Source organism: Diceros bicornis, chromosome 3 (assembly GCF_020826845.1).
Source record: "Diceros bicornis minor isolate mBicDic1 chromosome 3, mDicBic1.mat.cur, whole genome shotgun sequence".
In the NCBI taxonomy this organism is placed as follows: Eukaryota; Metazoa; Chordata; class Mammalia; order Perissodactyla; family Rhinocerotidae; genus Diceros; species Diceros bicornis.
In genome coordinates this window covers 58,534,122-58,556,574 of record NC_080742.1, presented here as the reverse complement: position 1 = coordinate 58,556,574, position 22,453 = coordinate 58,534,122, and the positions used below count along the sequence as shown (strand labels likewise).

The 22,453-nt window shown below is 43.4% G+C and overlaps 1 protein-coding gene across 2 annotated transcripts in view; it reads left to right on the top strand.

Annotated features, from left to right (window-relative positions):
* Nucleotides 1-7,197: 7,197 nt before the first annotated feature.
* The window catches only part of DPY19L1 (dpy-19 like C-mannosyltransferase 1), a 107,896-nt gene continuing 92,640 nt past the window's right edge, over nucleotides 7,198-22,453 (top strand). Inside the window, exons 1-3 of one of the 2 annotated variants that reach the window (XM_058528113.1) lie at nucleotides 7,198-7,651; nucleotides 20,712-20,736; nucleotides 21,375-21,462. In XM_058528113.1, coding sequence (XP_058384096.1) covers nucleotides 7,354-7,651; nucleotides 20,712-20,736; nucleotides 21,375-21,462 — 411 coding nt within the window. In that variant the 5' untranslated portion in view covers nucleotides 7,198-7,353. The remainder of the gene's footprint in view (nucleotides 7,652-20,711; nucleotides 20,737-21,374; nucleotides 21,463-22,453) is intronic. The other variant, XM_058528103.1, reaches the window with a different exon arrangement.

Here is a 22,453-nt window from a genome sequence, read left to right as displayed (position 1 = left end):
TGTGATGGTTCAAGCATGTATACAGGTCCAGAGGGATACAAGGCATAAAGAATTGGGGAATGGTGAGAGATGAGGCTGGAGAAGACGGAGTAGGGAGAGGGTATGATATGGCACAGATCACGAAGGCCTAGTAAGTTATGTTTAGGAATTTGGAAGTGCTGAATAATTTTTTTAAAAAAAGGAATGACATCATTAGATTTGCATATTAGAAGTAGTTCTCTGGAAGACTGATGGGCAGTAAGAGAAGATGCAAAGTGACCAGTTAAGAGGTGCTGCTGAAGGCCATGGGAAAAATGATGGTGGGTCATGGCAGTGAGGATGGACAGAAGGGAATTTATTTGAGAGACATCTGTGAGACAGAATCAGCAGGATTCTGTGATTTATTGGATATTGGAAGTAAGAGAGAAGAAATAAGGATGACTCCCCAGATAGGGGAATAGGGAGAATCGTGGTGCCATTTACTGAGATGAGGAGACTGGAAGAGAAGCAGGTTTGGGTTTGGGGGTTTGAGGTGCCAAAAAGACATCCCAGTGTGAGCATCAAATGGGCAGTCGAAGATATGGGTCTGAGGCTCAGGGAGGAGATCTGGGCTGGAGGCACAAGGCTGGAAATCTCCAGCTAAAGGGCAGTAATGAGATTGCCCAGGGAATGTATGTGGAGTACAAAGAGCAGAGGCTCGTTTTTGAACAGTAGAGGACATCAGCATTTAGTGAATACGAAAGGCCTTCAAGGAGACTGGAAGAGAACAGCCAAAGAGACACAAAAACCAAGTGTATGGGTCAGAGAAACCAAAGGAAGGGAGTGGTCAGACGACAGGATAAAGACTGATGTGTCCTGAGAACCTAGTAACATGGAGGTCATTGGTGATCTTGGTGAGGGAAGTCCTCTGGAGTGTTAGACACAGTGCCAGACCCCACCAGCTTGAGTAACTGAGAAAGGAGGAAGCAGAGATAGCAGGTATAAGGAACTCTACCAGGGATGTCCATGAATGAAGCAAGGAGAGGGAGAGAGCAGCTGCCATGGGAGATGTTGGTTTGAGAGAGGGTTCTAATTAAGATAGGAGACACTTGGGCAAGTTTAAGGCTGTTAGAAGGCAGCCCAAACAGTGGAGAGATGACCAAGCAGTTAGTTGACAGACGGAGGCACCAAGATGATGGGCTGGGGTAAGCCAACCCTTGGAGGAGAGGTTGCTGTGTACGGAAGAGAGGGTCCTCCTTGTGATGAAAGGTGGATCTTGGGTGAGTTTGTGGGTATATGGGAGGACAGGAAGGCAACTCCTGCTGATGGTGTCCAATTTAAGAGGAAAGGCCATCTCTGGGAGAGTGGGAGTTGGTGGCAGTGTGGCAGGTTTAAGAGACTAGTTGTCTTAGTCAGCTGGGGCCGCTATCACAGAACACCATAGACTAGGTAGCCTACAAACAATAGAAATTTTACTTCTTACAGTTCTGGAGGCTGAGAAGTCTATGATCAAGGCACTGGCAGATTTGGTGTCAGGTGAGGGCCTCCTTCCTGGTTCATAGATGGCCGTCTTTTCACTGTGTGGAAGGGGGTGAAGGAGTTCTAAGTCTTTTTTATAAGGGCACTAATCCCATTCCTGACCTAATCTCCTCCCAAAGGCCCCCCACCTCCAAACACAACCACACTGGGGATTAGGTTTCAACACATGAATTTTACGGGGATACAAGCATTCAGTCCACAGCAGTAGTGAACATTTGCTATATCGGCTCTGGAGACTGGGACCAGGGTAATGTAAAAAGATTTCAGGGCAGCACTTAGGGTCCAGTTGCTGATGGAAACTAAGAATCCATAGTGGTTCTTGTCTCCCAAGTTGTGGGATTTCGCCAGCACTCCTCAGTACCATGGGCATAGATCTGATGTTGGACAGTGGGATTTTGCCGGGTGGGTGAGATGGGAGGGAGGGGGATCCTGGCAGAAAGAGAGTTGCAGTGATGGGCCCTGGCACTTGAGATGGAATAACGAAGAGACTTGGAGGCATTGGAGGCTGGGTTGTCTGAATTTTAAAATGCAGAAGCAAAGCCAAATTGGAGTGATGACAAGGAACAGGATGAGACCATAAGACTGGGTGGATGACATGGAGTAGGAGTGCAGGTCACCAGTGATGAGGATGTCAAGGAGCTGCGAGGCTGGGTGTTGGAAGCGTGCTGAAGTCATTCACAGCATTGGCAGGAACTGAGAGGACTGGGGGTCAGGGCTAGAGTAAATGGGCAGAGGAGGGGTGTTACCAGGCAGTCCATACAGGACAGCATTGATGAAGGGTAGAGAGAAAAACAGTTCAGAGGAGATTTCCAGGAGATGGAAAGAAGCTCCAGGGAAAGAATGGTAGAGTTGTGGGGGAATGAACCTGTCACAGGAGAAGGGGCTCTGGAAAGAGCCAAGAGGTGGAGACTACCGAGAAGAGCTGAGTGTATCGGGGATGGGGTGGCGACCTCAGGGAGCACAAGGTAAGGTTGGGTAGAGGGAACAGCTTAGGGGTGAGAGGATAAATTGGGTGATATATCCAGGTGCTTACCCAGGAGAATGGGGACCGGAGACTGCCCATACTTTGTCTAAATGAATCAGTCCTCCACCTTATCTGTGTCTGGGGGCAGGTGAGAGGGAGGCTCAGGCTTCTGGCTAGGTGTCAGCAAAGGCCCACTGGATGCAAACAAGTCCTGGCCCAAATTAGAGGTGGGAGGTGAAATTCATGGGCTCCCAGTATTCCTAAGGCTACCTGGATGTGGAGGGAGCTCAGCATCCTTGGGTGAAGAGTCTGCTCAGGTCTAGATAGATTGGCAGGGCTTTGAGAGCGAGAATCCATGTCGGGGCACTCTGGGCATTTCATGCTCCAACCATTACTTCATTCATTCAGTCTTTAATCCATGTATTTGTTCCTCAAACTTACATTCATTGTTTCTTCCCTTCCTCATTCCAAAAAGGACTTAAGACATTCATATTAGCATCTACCATGTGCCAGGCACATGGGCTTCAGAAATACGCTGTTCCTTATCTATAACGCCTTTTCCAGGTTTTCTTCTGTTCAAACAAAATCTATTGTTCCCACAAGGCCTCAACCTAGTGACCTAGTTTCATCTTCTCCCTTAAAACTCCTCAGTATGTCACCCATCGTCTTTTCTTTTTGGAACTCTTTGAGTACAGATGCTTCGAATCTCATATTTTCTTACATAACTATATTTTGTTCTAGCTTACCCTGCCTCTCTAACTAAACCGTAAGCCCTTTGGGGATGGGAGACTTATATGAATTTGTAACGTCTGTGATACCTACTAAGGCAGTAGGGACATGGTAAGCCCTCAACAACAGGCATTGCATTTTAGGGAGACGTGCCCCTCTGTAATGGAGTGGTTCTTGACGCTGCACTAGAACTAGGACTGATAATGAACTCGCTGAATTTCTCAGGAACACTCCTTGCAGCACAAACAGTTTGACATACAAGGTCAGCTACCAGAAAGACAGAAGATAAAATCTGAAAAGCAGCAAAGTAGCAATGTACATTTGTTCTCACCAGAGACTAAAGGAATACATTATAGCACAGTGACAAGTTAATGTTAGAGCTTTGGGGCAAGTCGAATGTGTACAGACACACTTTGTTGCACCCATTTTAGGTTTCCGTGAATCCTGCTGGGGTTATGCACGTTCCTCTCTTGATGTGAGCAACTGCTGGGGGATACAACTGCCAGAATCTAGAACTTGATCCCAAGACACTTCTCCAACAAAGAGATCAAGTGACTTAGCCCATGGAAATGAGAAAGATGCCACAGTCAAGATTCCCCCTTTGCTATCACTCTGTGAGTAGGAGAGCAAGAGGGAGGAAAAGGGGGAAATTTGAAAGTTTTAAATGAAGCCTTTAAAATGCCAACATAGAGAAATAAGGAAATTGGTTCCCAGCTTAGTTTTCCCTTGACAAAATTTCACTTTCCATTTCCCATTTAACAATGTTTCCCTGGTCCTTCTACTTTAATAACACTAAACTTTATTTTGGGGCATTTACTTGTCTTCCTCTTTATTTTATGCTCATTTCCTCCTTTTAATCTCCTCTCTCTCCATTCCCAAATTTTTTAAAAATTATTTTAAAATTAATAGTTATTTCAAATGCCCAAATTATAGCTTTTAGTGAGAAAAGGATTGGGTTTGCACCCTGGAGACCAGACCCCAGGAGATTCTTCGTTGAGTTTCTGTCCTTGGAATCTGTCTGCCTTGGCCCAGCATTTCTATAGTGTCACATAAGGAAGTACCTTCCTGGTGCATCTGCAACTCCTGAAAAGAAAAGCACATTAAAAGTGGACAGTAATTGTAATGCCTAATCTATATTCATTATAATCTTGAATTGATTCGTAGGGTCATCTGTGCACAACTCATATTTTAAAATGCAGCTTTCAGTTTGTCTCTCACTTTTTTTTTTAGCATCTACCGCTATGTGGCAGGCACTGGCCTAAGGATACACATATGAATAAACTGCATTTGCCGCTCTTGTGGATCTCACAGTTATAAATACAAAACGAAATCTGGCACGTAACCGTCCATGACTGTTGTAGTTTCTGCTCCACCACTCTTCCTGTGTGAAACATCCTCCTTTTCCCGAGGGCAGAGGGGCAAGAGGAGTTGCCTACTATTTTATCCAGGCTTAATGACCCACCAGATGGGCATCATTTGTAACGCACTTGTGGGAAGCAAGGAACTTCAGGGGAGTACATATAGCTGCTCATATAGACGAGAAGCTTGAAGCCCAGAGAGTGCAGGACTGGTCCAAAGATCACACAGCTGTCCTTGCTCTTCTGTGCTCCACTCCCCCGCATCCTCACACCCATCCTGGACTGTCAGCCTCAGGCTCTGGGAGGACAGAGCGACTGCCATCCTCCTTATGCATCCTCCATTGCTTTGAACATTTATTGAGCAATTACTTTGATGGAAGTAATTGTTAGATACTTTACACACATCATCTTATTTAATTTTTACAAACCCATAGGGTAGATGTTTTTATTACTCCCATTTTAGGGATGAGGAAATTGAGATTCAAAGAGGTCTAGTGACTAGGCCAAGGTCACAGGGCTGATATGTGTCAGGGCAAAGACTGGAATCTAGGCCTAAAGTTACCACGTTTTTTAAGTAATACCCTACACTGCCCCTCTCTGGGATTCTCCACTTGGTCGCCAAGTTAAGAAGGGGACTCGTCAGCACTGGTGGAACTGATAAAAACCCACTGGGTGTCTCTTAAACATAGGTATTCTTCTTCCAATTCAATTCAACAAACTTTCATAGCCAGGCTCTGGGTTAGGCTCTGTTGGACAATACGAAGTTGAGTAGAAAAGATTCTTTGTCCTCTAGAAATTGGAGACCTTGGGAGAGGAGAGCTAGAACTAAGTGAACTTCAAGTGCACTACAGAAGACAGCATTGTGAATCATCGTTTGATTGTTATCTCCTGCATTCGTTCACTCACTCACTCATTTATTCATTCACCAAGTGTTTTCTCTGGTAAAATGGTACCAGCTGAAGGGAGGCAGTTCCTGAAGGGATGCCTACCACGTACAGGAGGACACAGACAAGCAATCTAACAGTCCAAATATTGAAACTGTTTTCCCATGTATTTTTCTACTCATTAAAAAAAATCAGTGAACAAATTATTTGTATCACCTTTAACAGACATTGAATTAAGTTTCTTTTATTCTAATGAGTAATATATTCCAAATTAATCCAAGAGGGTAACACTGGATCCATCTGACACGTGGTTTCAAAACCCAAGCATTCCGTGATATCAATCATTTTTTTTTAAGTGTCTAAAAGTAGTTGTTCCCTGCTCCAATAAAGACAACATCTGAAAATCCAAATTCACAAAATATACAGCGTACGAGGGATTATTAATTAGCACGGAAAAAAATTTCCCTTTACAAAAGAATTGTCTCTTAAAAAGGTGTAACAGTGAATGAATGCTGATATTAACTTCCTTAATAAAGAAATCGCTGGGCAGAGAAACTTAACTGTGAAGATCCATTGCCACATGAAGCCCCTGGGATTACAATGGAGATAACTACCAGAACGATGTGGCTTGATCTACAAAATTTGGACTTAAGAACAACTTTTTGGAACAAGCCCACTGGACACCACAAGCAAGGGACCTCAGTTGTTATCCATGAGGCTGTACGGTTTTGTGCAAAGAATGTGGGGTGGAGGGGAGGAAGGATAACTGGGATCTGCCCGGTTTTCCTAATCTTCCTGGGCTTCCTTTACTCGTGCATTTCGCTGCTGTGTGAGAGAAGACATGTTTTCGAGTAAAGTTTTGTCTTTATCAGCAAATGAAGTTTTCCTGCTTTCTTTCTTTTAAGCCACAAGGTTACACCATGTGAAACTAACAGAACATACTTGTTGATAATCATTCCTTCTCGTGCCCTTCAATTTTATCACCTTCAGCCAGGGCTCCTACCCTGGTTTTCAGTTTACGGTTTTACTGTCAGGCACACACTTGTGCCTCGACTCTTATCAGCTACCCCTGAGATACTCTGCTGCCATTTTAAGTGGGGTTGCACCGTTCATCGCATCCGTGAGCGAGGGAGCTGCCCACCGCAGCGTTCTAACTTGCGAGGCTACACGTAGCGGAGTAGAGGTGAGACGGTGCGCGGCTTGTATCCGCCCGCCTTCCAGCGGCGGGGCCACCGCGGCTCCAGAGCGCACGCACAGCGCCCCACAGTGGTCGTCCCCGAGCGCCTCTCCCGGGTCCACACGCCCCCGCGCCGCGCGGCCCGGGACACGCGGGCTTTGCCGGGCTGCACGCGCAGCCTTAATCGCGTCCAAAACTTCGACCAGCGGCCCCCACCCGGATAGGGCACTTCTTTCTTCCCAGCCCCTTCCAGAGGGAGGGGCGACGGCTCCCGGAAGGCAGTTCACACCCTCGTCCCCGCCGAACCCCTTGCCGGGCCCGCGCAGGGCCGGGGTCGCGGGGCAGCCACGGGGTTGGCCCCCGCCCGCGCCATAAGTCCGCGCGTGCGCGCTGGCCGGCCGGGAGCGCGCGTCCGGCGCGGAGGGGAGGCGGGGGCGGGGCCGCGGCAGCTCACAGGGTGTCCCCGCCCCCGCCCCCCGGCGTTCCGCGGTCGCCGTGACAACCGGAGCGGCGGCAACGGCGGCGGGCGCGCGAGTCCGGCGCCGCCTCCCGGCCGCACCGCCAGGCAGGCAGCCGCCGCCCGGCCTTGCAGCTCTGCCCGCCTCCCGGCCCGCGGGGAGGGACCGACCCGCCCTCTGCTCGCCCGCCCGCCGGAGAGTGAGCGGCGCCCGGGCCGCCCCGCCAGCCCGCCGTTCCCCGGCCGCCGTCCGGGCGCGCGCAGCGAGCGGTCGCGACTATGCCAAGATGGTCCTGCAGGCGCGGAACAAGCACCGGGAGGCGGCCCCCAAGCCGCCCCAGCCGCCCCGCGCCTCGCAGTCGCCGCTGAGGGGGTCGCCGGACGCCGGCGCCGGGGAGCCCGGGCCCGAGCGCGCGTCCCCGTCCCCCGGGCGCAAGGGCGCCGCGGGCAGGAAGGGGCCTCGCGCCGAGCCCGCCGCGCCGCCCGCCGGGGGCGGCCTCGGGGGGCGCCTGGCGGCCGGGCTGCGCGGGGCGCTGGGCCTGCGGCGCGCGGGGCGCGGCCGGACCTGGACCACGCTCCTGCTAGGTGAGCAGCCCCGGCGCGCGGGCGCCGCCGGACGCGGAACTTTGAGGCGCGGGCCCCCCCTCCGCTCCCCTCCCGCTTCCGCGCCCGAGCCCCGCCGGCCGGTCCCCGCCAGTTTGCAGCGTCTCCGACTTTTTCTGGGACGTCCTCCTCTCCCCTCCCCCTCCCCGGGGCCCAGCCTTCCTCGCTCCCTTCCCACCCGCTCTCTGACTCGGCTTTAAAAAAAATGGCCCCGAGATCAACAGCTGCCCGGCCTGGCCGCGAACTGGCAGCTCTGCGCTAACGAGACTTGGGCGCTGCTGATTGGCGCGGACCGGCCGCCTGCCCGTTATCTCGGCCCCGGCCCGGGAGGATGGTTTGTTTGGGGTTGGAAGCGATTCCGTTGAGCTCAAAGCAAAGCACTTTCCCTGTGCTAGAAAGTTGCTAAACTTATAATTAGATTTTAGCTTGCTTTTTTCTTCTTGGCCGCAAACACTGCCGGTGGCACTTTATTTGTGATTCCCCTCGGCACATCACTTTCCAGGTTATATTGTGTTTTGGGCGCCCGAACCTTAATCCTCCCTGCTGACCTGGAACGTTCGGTGTGGAGGGCTCCCCCCTTCTCCCGCTGCCGTGCACCAAGTGGATAATGTGTAACAATGTGCTGAAAAAAATAAAGTTGCAACGTTCATAGGTTGTGGCCCAACTTCAGGTTTCCTTTGTTTCCTGATTGACATTCCGATAAGGCAAGTTATGGCAGTTTGGATAATAGGCCTAATTTTTCTAAGTCAGCCAGTAAAATGCTATAACACTGCCTTTCGTATATAATGCCATTAATGGGCTTTGGCTACTAAATTATTTAACTGTTGGTGATTTATCCCTTATTATCCTTTCAGATTCCTTTAGTGACCCAAAAGAATTTGGAGTTCAATATAGGCGGAGGAATAGAACACAGCAAATCGGCTTCCCCTGAGATCACAGCCACCACGAAAAGCCACTCAATCATAAAAAGCCAAAGTCATCACTGTGCTTGTGTGTGTGTGTGTGTGTGTGTGTGTGTGTGTGTGTGTTTTAATGGACTCAGAAAGGTTGATATTGTTATTGGGGTACTTTTTTTTTTCCTATTGTAGAATCAAGCCTAGAAAAATAAAGTATTTTAAGTACATTCCTCCTTTTGTCGGTAGTGAGCTTGAGAAACCATGGCCGTGTGCAGGTTGGGTAAATTCACCTTGGGGAGGCAGCATGGTACAGTGGATGAGACAGAGGCTCCAGATCCAGTTCACAGTGCTTAAGTTTGGTTTAAGTTTCAAATTATTTCTTTTGTGAACCTTTCCTTTTCTGTGATGTGAGATTGTCACCAGCCCTACTTACTCCCTCAGCATGCCCTGAGGAGCAGACCTAGAAGGCATGGGTAATATATGGGAAGGCACTTTGTGTCTAAAGCATTTAACAAATTTTAGTTGTTATTATAAAAGCACATGTATAATACTGATTTGAGGTCTGGTGACAGAATGAACTTGCATTTTTCTTGAATGGTTATTATAAACATTAATGACTTTGTGGTGAAGTGTGGAATGGCTTTGCTTCTTCAGGGAGGTTACAGTAGCAAATCATAGAATAATATCTATTGCTGTTTTCTTTTGTGCATGTGTACTTTCTTGTAATTGCATTTCCTTTGAATCTTCTTATATTGGATGGCCTAGATTTGGGTTTAGTAATGCTCATACCTAAATGCAGTTTTGTGTTAAGATAAGAGTGTGGCACTTTACTTGCCTCACCCTTTTGGGCGTGAGGGAGGTACCGTGAAGGAGCTGTCCCATGTTCTTGGGTGTCATTGGCCATCAGATGTATGGAAGCTGGATGACCAGACCAAATCTAGAGACTGTCTGTCCTTGCTAATCATCTACATGAGGCCATGGGGCAGCTTGAGAGAGAGTTCTGGAGAATGATCCACCCTGGGATGTTTGGTTCTTTCTCTGGCCTTGGATGCTTGAACCCGCAAAGAGGAGCAGAGTTTAGACATTTTTGAAAGCTGCCTCATCTCCTCTTTTTCCCCCTCCCAGAATGCGTGCGAGTTGAGCTGACACTGTACAGTTTTTTTAGTATGGGACTTTGCTATGACAAAGACTGCTTCATTTATGTTTAGGAAGAAATTTTACAACTTGAGGCTCCCTGATAGAAGCACAGATTTTTGAGAGTTAGAAACTGAGTCGGAGTCCCTAGTTCACTTTCTCTCATCTCCTCCATATGGGCTAAGCTCTGATGAGGAACTCACTGTCTACCAAGGTGGCCCTTTCCATTCTTGGACGGTGTTAAGCAGTGTTAAAAAATCCATTTTAATGAACATGTTTTTCTTATTTTTGGATATTATTTACTATTTATTTAATGGTAACGGTTGTAAAGAAGGGTTCTTAAAGTGTTTATTTTTAGAAGTTTCAACCCAATAGCTCCCTGTGTCGGCCAGGGGAGGCAGTGCTGTAGTAAGAAGAACGATGACAATGTTTCTCCAACTTTTTTGACCACAACCCCCAGTAAGCAATACATTTTACATTAAATCTGCTCACACTTCTGAAAATGCAACCCAGTACATTTATGCATGTGTCTGTCTCTTGATCTATTTGTGTATGCCAGTGTCCTGGCAGAAAACACATTTAATAAATGGACTGTTTTCAGAAGTGTGAGCAGGTTTAAGGAACCCACAAAGGACACTGAAGCACCCAGGGACTGTCAACAATGAGATGCTACCACCTCTGGCTCTGTAGGGGAAGGAGGGCTTCATCAGGAGCTGAACCCAGGGATAGCTGTGCTGTGGGAGCAGCATCACTCAAGAAGAGTAACCACACACTCTCCTCCCATCCTCTGATCTGCCGCTGGAGCCACTCACTGGCTGACCAACTGGAAACCCTTAGGCAAGGGCCCCAGCTGAATCATTCTGTAGGGTCATCCTCCTGGGGCTAACAAGGCAGAGAAGGGAGGAGAATGGATTTGGAGAGGCAGATGGAGAGTCATCAGCACATATTTATTACGTGCATGTATTTAAAACAAAAGTGTCATGTTACGATACTTACGCCTATAATGTACAGTACACTCTGATTTTTCTATTCTGTCCTTTTTAAAAAAAATGCTGTTTAGGGGCTGGCCCGGTGGTGTAGTGGTTAACTTCCGCACTCTGCTTCGGTGGCTGCCCGAGGTTCACAGGTTCGGATTCCTGGTGCGGACCTATGCACGGCTTATCAAGCCAAACTGTGGCAGGCGTCCCACATATAAAGTAGAGGAAGATGGGCATGGATGTTAGCCCAGGGCCAATCTTCCTCAGCAAAAAGAGGAGGATTGGTAACAGATGTTAGCTCAGGGCTAATCTTCCTCACCAAAAAAAAAAAAAAAGCCGTTTATAAACCATTACATTGATTTCATGATCTAGTGTTATGACCCACAGTTTCTGCCTTAGAGGAACTGTTTTCTGATTCTATACCTGTTTTGAACTGGTTGGGTGCCTGAGCAAAGCATTTAGCTTCTCTGAGCCTTAGTTTGTACACATGTAAAAATGGGAGACCTGGACTAGACTAGTGGTTCTCAGGCTTAGCTTTATACTAGAGTCACCTGGGAACTTAAAAAAATCCTGACAGCCAAGCCACACATCAGAGCAATTAAATCGGAATCTGAGAGTGGGGTGAGGTGGAGGGAAGCATCAGTAGTTTTAAAGTCTGATGTCCTCCTCTCTTTAGAAGCAGACTGGCATTACTGAGCTAACGTTCCTACGTGGCAGCAATCCCCTGGGACTAAGTAAATCACCACCTCTCCTCTTTTAAATGGGGACACAGACAGTCTAGTTTGCCAAAGTTTCTCCTAGTCTCTATTGTTTTCCCAAAACTGGAGCTGTGAATTACCATTTATCATCTGATATGGCTGTTATTTTAATTAGAGTTCAGAGAAGAGTGACATGTTTCTTGTACCCATGTCCATTATCAAAAGAGGGAAGACAGAAGGATAGGTGGAGAGGGCTCTGTGTTTCAAGGAGAAATGGAAGGGGTACTTTCCTTTGTGGAAGTGAAGAATATACATGTTAAACATGCAAACAAGGCATGTCGGTGGTGAAAGACTGTAATGTAAGATGCCATTGACAAAACATAATTAAAAAATGTAACCTGAATGTGGAAAAGATAGACGATAAAAACTACTGTTTTTACCCCTTACGTCTGTCCTGCTTGACTCATGACATGACTTGCCTGGTTCCTGTGGTCGGTGGCAACTGTGCCCCACTCCAAGCTGGTTCTTTATTGGGAAGGCTTCTCAGCCTCAGCACTATGCCATGTTGAGTTAAGTGTTTGTTTGGGGGACTGTCCTGTGCATTGTGGGATGTTGAGCAGCATCCCTGGCCTCTACCTATTAGATGCCAGTAGCATCTCGCCAGTTGTGACAACCAAAATGTCTCCAGATAATGGCAGATGTCCCTGGGGAGGCAAAATTGCCACTGCTTTTGTTATCTACAACTTATGAGAGCCCGGAAGCCTGTGTAATGGAAAACACATGTGACTTCTTAGGGGCAGAAGGGGTACGAAACTGGGTGGAGGCAGAGAGTTGAGCCTAGGTGTTGGGAGCTGGGATGGGTAGGAGGTGGTGTGGTGTGTTTGAAGTACCATAGGCATCTCAGTACTGATCTGCATTTGAATCCTGTTTCTACACGTAAAAGCTGTAAGTCTCCTAGTATTTCTGACTCTTAGTTGCCTTATCTTTAAAATGGGGATAATAAATGCTTCACCTGGTTATGGTGAAGGATAAATAAGATAATATATGTAAAATAACAGTAGCTTCGTTCACATTTGCCAGTTATTGAATGCCTCTTATGCCAGGTTCTAGTTGTTGGGGATAAAATGGAGAACAAGATAGCTGTTGCCTCTGGCTCCATGGGACTTCCATTCTGCAAGAAAGAGGGGGGGAGGGACAAATAAATAAAAATAATTGCACATTGCAGTAAGTGCAGTGGAGGAAAGAAAAAATGTGGCTGAGATAGAAAAAGCAGAAAATACCTACTATAGGGTCAGGAAAGGCTTCTGGGAGGTAGCCTTAAAGCTGAGACCTACAGGAAGAGAAGATTCACAGTGTAGAGAGGAAGAAGGAAAGAGCAAACAGCATGTGCTAAGGTAGGCAGGCCTGTTGAAGGAGGAGAGGGTGGTGGAGCATCAACATGAGATGGGCACAACAGGAGCTTGGGCTTTATTCCTAGGGCATTGGGCAGCCACTGAGGAGTTTGAACAGCAGAGTGACGTGATTTAATTTTTACTTTGAGAAATCTGCTTTTGGGAAAATGGGTTATGGCAGTGCAAGAACAGAAGCAGAGGGAGACCACTGAGGCGGCTCTGGCAGGGATCCAGCAAGGGAATTGTTGGCCTCGATGAAGGGGCTGGGTTTGAGATTTATATTGGAGATAGAAATGGTAGGACTTGCTGGGGAATTGGGCTTAGACTGAAGGGAAAGGAAGAACTATGGCTTTTTGGCTGCTGTAACTGGGAAAATAAGGGTGGCATTCATGGAGATGGTGAAGACTAGGGGTGTGGGTGAGGGGACAGGTTTGAGGGAAAATATCCAGAATTCTGTCTTGACATGTTACCTTTGAGACATTTGTGCAATGTTCAAGTTTTGTTTTTTTTTTAATAAGACCTAATTTCTTACTCTTTTCTCACCTTTGATCTGCATGGAAATTTTGTAAAAATCTGGAGCTTAAAGGTTACCTCCTGGAATTTTACATGTGAAGAAACTAAAGTAGGTTAGGTTAATGGCCTGACATCATTAGTGAGTTCACTGGGTAAGTTTGGGATTGAAGTTAAGGTCTCTTGGCTTGTCAAGCACATCTTTCAACAAACTAAAAGAGCCAGACTACCAAGGCTTTTAGTTTGGGGAGTAGGAAGATCAAAACAAAAACAAAATAACCATGGAGGCACCTCGGAGAGTGTGAAGTCCCAAGTTATTAGTGGTAATAGTTGTAGCTATACAAGGTCATTGAGTGCTAGGAATAGAGATAACCAAGTAAAAACCTCTCATTTCACATTTGGTGGAAATGAGACTCAGAGAGGCTAAATAACTTATAAGTCATTTAAAATCAAAGGAATATTTCTTAAGAGTGACTTTCTTACCAGGGGAGGTAAAAAAGAATTTGATTTTTAATTTTATTTCTTTCCCTTTCTTAATTACTGTTTTCAGCTATCAGGATTTTGACAATTTCTCCTTTGGAGTATGTTTTGAATTTATATAAGCCTTTTCCTAATAAAAATTGTTAAAAACATAGATTTCCAATCCCCAACTGAGATCTGGTAAATCAGGATCTCTGAGGGTGGGGGCCTAGGAATGCAATCTTAACATGCCCCTCCTATATCAGTATTCTCAACCCTGGTTGCCCATTAGAATTTCCCCAGTGCCAGACCCAGCAGTGTTCGAAGCTCCCAGGTGATTCCAGGGTGCTGTCAATGTTGAGACATTGCCCTTAAAAGTGTTTATAAATCACCTGAAGGGTCTTGTGAAAATATAGATTTGGAGTCAGGGGGTCTGGGATGGGGCCTGAGAGTCTGCATTTCTGATAAGCTCTCAGGTGATACAATTACTGCTGGAGGACAATTGGAATACAAAGGAGCCAGTTCTCACATTGAATTTTGTACTACCTAGATTTTGCTCCCGTCATTTCTGTACCAGTGATAATTAACCTTGATTGTACATCAGAATCACTTGTGAATAAAAAAAGATCCCTGGAGTTTCAGATGAAGGGGCCTTGGATTAATACTCGAGTATCTCTAGTTTCATTTAGTGCCACTGATGATTCTAATGCAGTAGTAGAGTTTAGAGCACTGTGGCTTTCTATTGCTGCGTTATGATGTTCTCTCTGAAACTTGCTGTGTTTCGTTATTGATTAGCCCAGTGCTTCCCAACTTTTTTCACATCATGGCACACATAGAAAATGATAATATTCATGTGGCATGGGGTTGGGGGTAAATGATCTCTTCAAAGCCTAGAGGTTACTGGCCCTAGGGACTCTGGTGCTTCCTTTCTTGGCACTCCAGGCCCCACTGATTGGGAAGCTCTGCCAGACTACCTTCCTGGTGTTCATGGAGCTCTGAGAGCCTGACACATTCTGTGTATAATGAGTGGGCCCTCAATAAATATTACCTCATTATTGTCATTATCATTTGTGTTCTGTACCATCAGTATTAGCGTCGGGAATACTTTCGTCATGTTAGATCGAAGTCCGCGTCCAGCTTTATCATAGCTGTCGTCTTTTCTGGCTACCCACCATAAATCCCCACCGAAGTTGTAATCATGTCTTGAGACCCCCCCCCCCCCATCCCACTTTAGTAAACTCTGTCCTGAGAAGGTCATCACTGATCTGCCTTCTCAGGTTTCTTACACTTTGTAGACTTTGTGCCATTTTAGGCTTGAGTGCCTAACGTGTTCTCTCAGTATTTTATGTATCTAAATCTTACCTCTCAAAGATTTTATCTTTAAGGTCACAGTTGTTGGCTAATATTTTTTTGATGTTTTTCTTGGTTTCTAGGAAAATGTGTTGTGCATGTAGTAAGCATTTAGATACCTGTTGACTTTAAAGCATTTAAAACACAAAAATCTAGGTGCTAGAAAGAAGGAAGGAGTTGAGCTTGTGGTATACATGACTGTTTTCTCCTTCCCAAGCTGGGTCCTAAAGAATGTCTTTTCACTTGTTAGTTTACTATGCAGAAACTGGGATTTGTTTCATTCCAGGTACTATAGACTAGAAATATGATTTATTTCAATATATTAATTTTATTGTACTATGTAATTTTTTTACTTTCATGTAATGGGAATCCTTTGAGCAGTTTGAAGTGCTTAGACATTGTCTTTAGGTGTTTTTTATTTAATTGAGAACATTCTGTAATTTGTCTTGCATAGTGATAGTCATTTAATAATTCAACCCAGTGAGATATCAGGCACAATGCTAGGAGGTATAGATATTAAGATGAATTCAACACAAACTCAGCCTCAAGGCTTTTGCATTCTAGCAGAGGAAACTGTTGCGTGCATGACTAGCTATTTAGGTGCTGTAATAAAGGTATTATAGCTAGGGTGGCAAGACAAGCTTCACAAAATGCCACATTTGAATTCCTTTGACTTTGAAGGACAAATTAGGAGTTTTCAGGCAGGAGCGAAGGCATGTACCATCATTAAAGCACTTGGTGTTTTAGGGGATGGTTGCCCGGTGCAGCCAGCATGCCGGGTGTGTGGTGGGGATTAGCTGGAAATAGAGTGTGGGCTCCATGCTGTGAGCCATGGGAAGTCATGGGACTTTTCAAACTAGGGCATGAGATGCTTAGATCTGTACATTTAGAAATTGATTTCGTTCTCCAGGATGAATTGTTGATGTAGAACAGGGAGATTATTTACTGGTGACTTCAGCTTCTGGAAAGAAACTTTTAAACTCTGAATAGACCCTTGAGAACAATAAGAAATGGTTAGTAATATTAGGAAGGGGTTGAGATAGAACTTGTCAAGGTTTGTTTGGAAACTTTGTCCAAACGATTTAAGGAGTGTCCTTAACCTCTTTTTTGTGTCATTTTGTCACTTGAGGGTTAGGGAGGCTAAAACTCTTTAGAATGCTTTAAGTATGGATTAACCTCAATTTAGGAATAAGTTGTATTTTTAAATTTTGCAAGTCATTTTGGACTTAGAATACATTTCTCTATATAAATATGTTACAAGATGAGGTCATCAAATGGCCCACAAATGGGAAAGGAGGCAGCTCTGTCATGATGGAAGGAACTGAGGTTTGAAATCAGAACCCCTGGCTTCAGGTAGTTCTTGCCATTTACAGCTGTGTAAGGCTATTTGGGGAAATAACCTCTTGGAAGCCCAGTTTTCCATTTGTGAAATGGAACTAAATACTCACCAGGTTGTTGTAAGAATCAAATGAGAGAACTTGTGAAGGTGCTCTGTAAATTTTAAGTCAATACTAGCTATGAAGTACCCATGTAACGGAAAAAATGTAACATGATGAGAAAATGTATTCCTGGTGGGGAATACCTGTTGCGGCTGCAGTTGCAGGAGAGCCGCCTGCAGGTGACCAGAGGGGCAGAGGGAGAGGCAGCCCACCCTGGCTTCATAGCTTTTGCTCTCACACCCTGAGGAGGAGGACGAGAGAAAGGACAGTGGGTCTCCAAGTTTAGTTTGCAGAAGACTCAGCTGTGGAATCTTAAAAATGCAGATCGCAGGGCTCTACTTCCCAGCAATCCTGATGGGGGCAGTGGGGGCGGGGTGGGGAGTGCTCTGGGGAGGTGCCAGGACTTCTGAGTCACCTGCTGGGGTGGGGTGACTCGGGGGAGGGGAGGAGGCTGGGAGAGGAGATGAGAGGCCTCAGGGGGCTTGGGGGCTGGGCTGACAGAGAATGGGGTTTGGGAGCCCTTGAGGATTGAGCAGTATGAAAGAACAGTATGGAAGAACCCCCTCTCCTATTTCTTTCTCTGTTCCTCCTGCCCTCCTTAACTGCTGCTGATGACTTCGGGCCAGGCAGAGGGGTGGGGGCAGGGGGTGTCCCCTCGCCACCTTCCAAGGACACTGGACTTCCCTGTGTGGGGCGATCTGGAGGGAGGGGAAGACCAATAGACGCGACTGGTCAGTGGTCTTGGGAAATGTGGCCGGAAGGAGAGGGTGTCAGAGGGAGCGTGGAACCTCGTTAAGAGGAGCACCTGGCCCATCCAGCTCCCTGGCTGCGCTGGGCCTTGAGGCTGAAAACTGGAGGCTTGGGCAGCTAGCTGCATGTAGATGAGGGATCTAATTTGCACTAAGTCAATGGGGGCTCCATTTTTGCAAAAAACAGAAACTATTACATGCACACAAGTGTGTGTGCGCATCTGTCCATCAAAGTATGTTCAATTTTGGCTTATTATGTGGACATGATTTAGGATCATTTCATTTCCCCTCTTAACTATATCAAATTGTACATATTAATTCAGCAAACGTTTGAGTTGGGCTATGTGCTCAGCCTCCTGCTAATAAGTACTATAGTAAAAAGTAGAGTGAAACATTGTTTCTGCCCTGGGAGTTATCTTCTATTTTGTTTAAACAAGATTCTAATAATAGAATAATTTTCAATGAATTGGCCCTCTCAAATCCCCTGAGCCTGAAAATTGATACAATGTAACATATAATCTGGTACAAAATTTCCTTACTCAGAAAGTGGAAGGGGTGTCCAATTTAGTTTCAGAGTGTTGGTAATTTATATGCTTCCTGCTAAATGTAAGAACCTTTCAAAATTCTTAGCCATAGGATTGGAATCTTTTGAATTAGATTACAAAGCAAACCTTCTTTCTGTGAATACTTTTTTCTTACAGAATAGGTTTGGATTTTTCCTAAGTGTTTTTTATGTTCTGATTTTTTAAAAAAAATGCTGTATTTACCTCAGTACCTTAGAATGACAAAAAATAGCATATGTGTTAAAATGGAAAAAAAAGATTATCAATTTTGTGACACTCCCAGAAGACTATAGACAGGGTTGACATCACTGGAATAAATTTAGAGAAAATCATATATAATGTTTTCTGTAGGCAAGAAGGCAAGAAAAGCTCTTTAGGGGTGCCCTTAGAAGTTTTTGTCATTTTGTCTTTATGCTTAAATTATATGCTCACAAGGCAGTATCTACTTTACTGGGGCTTTTATTTTCAAATGACATATACATATAATTTATTTCAATTTTGAATAAAGCATAGCTCTACATTTTTATATAAAATTAATAGTTTGTATAAAACATACTACCTGTATCAAGAGATGAATTGCAACTTTTCCCCCCTTTATCTTTAAAATAAAAAAAAAAATAAGGGAAGAGGAATAAGATACTTGAGGGTAAGGAGGCTTCGGCCTTTGTCTCTCCCTCTCCATCCTCCGCAGGAGGCCATGCAGTGCGTGGCTCTCAGGTCAGAATTCCTGCCTCCAATATCCTTTTGTCTGTGTACCCACTTTGTTTCCTTGGGCAAGTTGCTCAAGTTCTCTGAGCCTCAATTTCTCCTCTGTATAGTGGGGAAATATTTATACCTACCACATAGGATAGTTGTGAGGTCTTATTAAGGCAGTTCAAGTAAAGCACCTAAAAAGTGCCTAGCATATAATAAAAATTCAAATGTTAGCTGCTTTATTATTATTATTACTAAATTGAAATGAATAAAGGAATTCAAAATGTGGAGCAGATTAGGAATTGACTCTGGAGACTATTAAAGGATGCCATCCAAAGGCCAAGAACTCCCAAGAATTATTACACTGGTGCTGCAGGGATTGAATTAAAGGAAGGTACCAAAGGCCACTTGGTACCTTCCGTCTTTCTCGTGAGAAATTGGTATTCTGAGGAAGTAGAGGGATGATGACCTTGAGAAGTCCTATTTATCACTCCAGAATTGTGAAGGTCAAACACTCATTTAAAGGTGTAATGTGAAATGCATTGCTATTAAAGTCAGCAGATGACAGGATGCCTTCTTTTATCAGAATTATTTAGTAGTATTCTAGAAGTTTATTATTGTCAAATGGGAAGAAGAAACTAGCAGTGAAAGTATAAAACAGGAGCAAAATTATCATTTTTAAATAATCTTGTTTAAAATGGAGAATTGAAGATGATAAACCAAAAAACTATAAGAATTAATAGTTTAGTAAATGAGCCAAGAAGAAATATATTACAAAATAAAGATGCTTCAGACATAAATACATTAACAATATCCAGTAAAATATAATGAAAAAAGATTTCATGGATACTAACAGAAAAAAATGTTAAACTCCCAAGAGAGACTTAATAAGAAATATGAATTAACTATGAATTAATTATGTGTTAACTCGACTAATAGGATTTTTGTCAAGGGCAATTTGAATAATTGAACATGGTCCATATACCATGTTTATGGACATTACTGTGCGGGTTTGCATTGTAAACATGTACATTCTTCCTGAATTAATTTAGAAATGAAATCCTAATTATAATCTCACAGGAATTACCCAAGTATAAATTGTACCGGGTCTTCAGTATGATAAAGGTGGCATTTACATTCAGTGAGAGAAGAATGATTTCTCAGAACGTGGTAGTTAGATCACTGAGAAAATAAAACCCAAATTTTATTATGGTGGGTTGAAGTCTTTAAAGGCAGAAACCAAAAAGGAAGTGGATGGTAGATTTGTTAACAAGAAAAAAATCAAAATTTCAGAAGATCAAAGTACCATATACAAACAAATGTCAAATGACAAACCTAGTTAAATATTTGCAGTTTCAATGATCTAGAAAGAGTAACTCTTTGTGTTTTATAATCATTAATATCTTCTAGACAAATCTATTTTTTAATTTTTAAAAATGTAAACACGTCTTTAAGATCTGAGCTGTTTGGTTTTCATTTCTAAGAGTATTTTCATAGTTCAATTCCTTAGTGATTATTAATCAGAAACCTGCAGTAAGATGAATCTTGTGATATAAGCAAATTGAGTGGCCTTTTCTGGGTTCATCTTAATATGTTCTTTGTTCTTGGACAGAAAGCAAACTATTGATTCTCATGAGACTGATTTTATTATTAGCTTGTTTTCTGTCTCTTACCTTTTCTTTGTTCCTTTTTGCTCTCCATCTCTTCCTTCCTTCTTTACTTGTTTTATATTAATTAAAAAAAAATAGATTGCAGCAGTATATAAAAGGTGGTAGTTCCTCTTTTTATCCATCCCCATTCCTGTTCCCTGAGGTCACCATATTTCTTTATTCTAAGTTACCTCCCACCATTGGTTCTCTTCCTCTGGCAGTTCTATTTGTGGAAGTTTCCTTCTGAGGGTTCCTTGTATAGTTTTTGCCTAGTAATAGGCCCTCATGTATTTTGTTAAATGAGTGAGTGAATGAAAATTGTAGATATATGCCTAATTCCTTTATAATCCAGTCTATTGGTATTTTAAGCATACCTGGGGCTTCTTTCGAAGAGTCAATATTCTTTCCCTACTCCCTCAGAATCCAACATTTACACATCCCAAACTTTACAGTGCTTATCTCTGTGATGCTTTTCTGTAAGGTGAAAACGTTTCTTTATGCTAACGTAGTAATATAAATTTCTTTTTCTTCCAGCTGCCTTTGCAGCAGTCTTGCATTGGTAAGATTGTTTTTCTCCTATGGTATATTTTATGCAGATGTTTATAACTTTCCAAAGCTATTTCCAATATATATAAGGAATAATTTCAGTATGTTAAGGATGAATATATATTATCACATGCAACACAGTAGTCTGAAAAAGTAGTTTGATAAATCAGGGTTAGAATAATGTAATTTTTTAATAAAAAAAGAGATCCAATATTAAAGAGGTTGTGTATGAGACTCTCCTTTGCTTAACATTAATATAGTGTTCGTGTTGAGAGGAAGATTAGTTTTTTTTTAATCTTCTGGATAGAGAGAAATGTGAATTTCATTAATCAGACATTTCTGAAATGGTAACCCAATGACATTTGTAGTTTAATCTATAATTTTATTGTATTTGACTTAAAGTATCATTGTTCTGGTTCATTCTAATTTTAAAATCTAATTTGAATGTATTTTCTTACAGAGAAAAATTTTACTAGAAATACAAGACATACTGAGTGGAAAAATGGATATGGATACCATTGTATTTGAGTTTTATTATAAAATTATCTGCAAATTTATAGATAATTTTATTTTTTCTTTTATAGTTTCTTTTAAAAATAAGACTTCGTGTAAGTTTCAGCACTGTTGCTTTGTTGTCTTTTGTTTTTGCAGGAGCCATATAACACACCTCTTTGAAAATGATCGTCATTTTTCTCACCTCTCAACATTGGAAAGGGAGATGGCTTTTCGCACTGAAATGGTTAGTTTTCATGTGGTATTTTATTGTAGTATTTTAGTAATCTAAAAATTTTAAGCTTTTTGTCACAGAAATTTTCACAGATATCCCAGAGGAGGAAGAGTAGACAACTCTCCTCTACCCATCCCTCAGCTCAGCAACTGACAACACAGCCATTTTCTTTTATCTACACGTCCACTCACCTATCTCATTTTAAAGGAAACCTCAGACATCAGATCATTTCATCTGTAAATACTTTCATATGTATCTCGAAAGAAAGTACTTTTTTGTTAACACAGTACCGTTGTCACACTTGAAAACAGTGAACAGCAATTGCTTGATATCATTAAATATCAATCAGTGTTTAGATGACCTGATCGTCTTTTTTTTGTTTTTTGTTTTCTTTCTTTCTTTTCTTTCTTTTTTTTTTTTTTTATAGTCGGTGTGTTGGTATGTTTGAATCAGGATCCAAACAATGTCTGTACATTGCATTTAGTTGATGTATCTCTTAAGTCTTTTAATCTGTAAATTTCTCTTCCAGTTTTTGTTGCTTTTCTTGCTACTTGTTTGTTGAAGAATCCAGGTCATTTGTCCTGTAGAATTACCCACAGTCATTCATGTTGTTTATGATGTTCCATTTTCCAAGTTTCCTGAAAATTGATAGATCAGGGTCTTCATAGCTGAAGGTTTGCTTTTTTTCTGATGGGAACAGTTAATAAGTGGTGCTGTGCACTTACTGTGCCATACCAAGAGGCACAAGGTATGTGGTCGTCTCACTTTCTGTGATGTTAAGATTGATCAATGGCTTTAGCTATTGTCATGCTGATCCCTCCGTTATAGCCTAGCCATCAGCCTGGATCAGTTATTTCTTTAGGATTGCCAAAAGGTGATTATTTATTCTATTATTTTTTTCCCTGTATTTATTAACCGTAATCCCTCCATAAAGAAGAATTTTTGCACAATTCCTATTTGGTTTCTCTGAGGTACACTTCACATGGGAAAGACAGGAAAATAC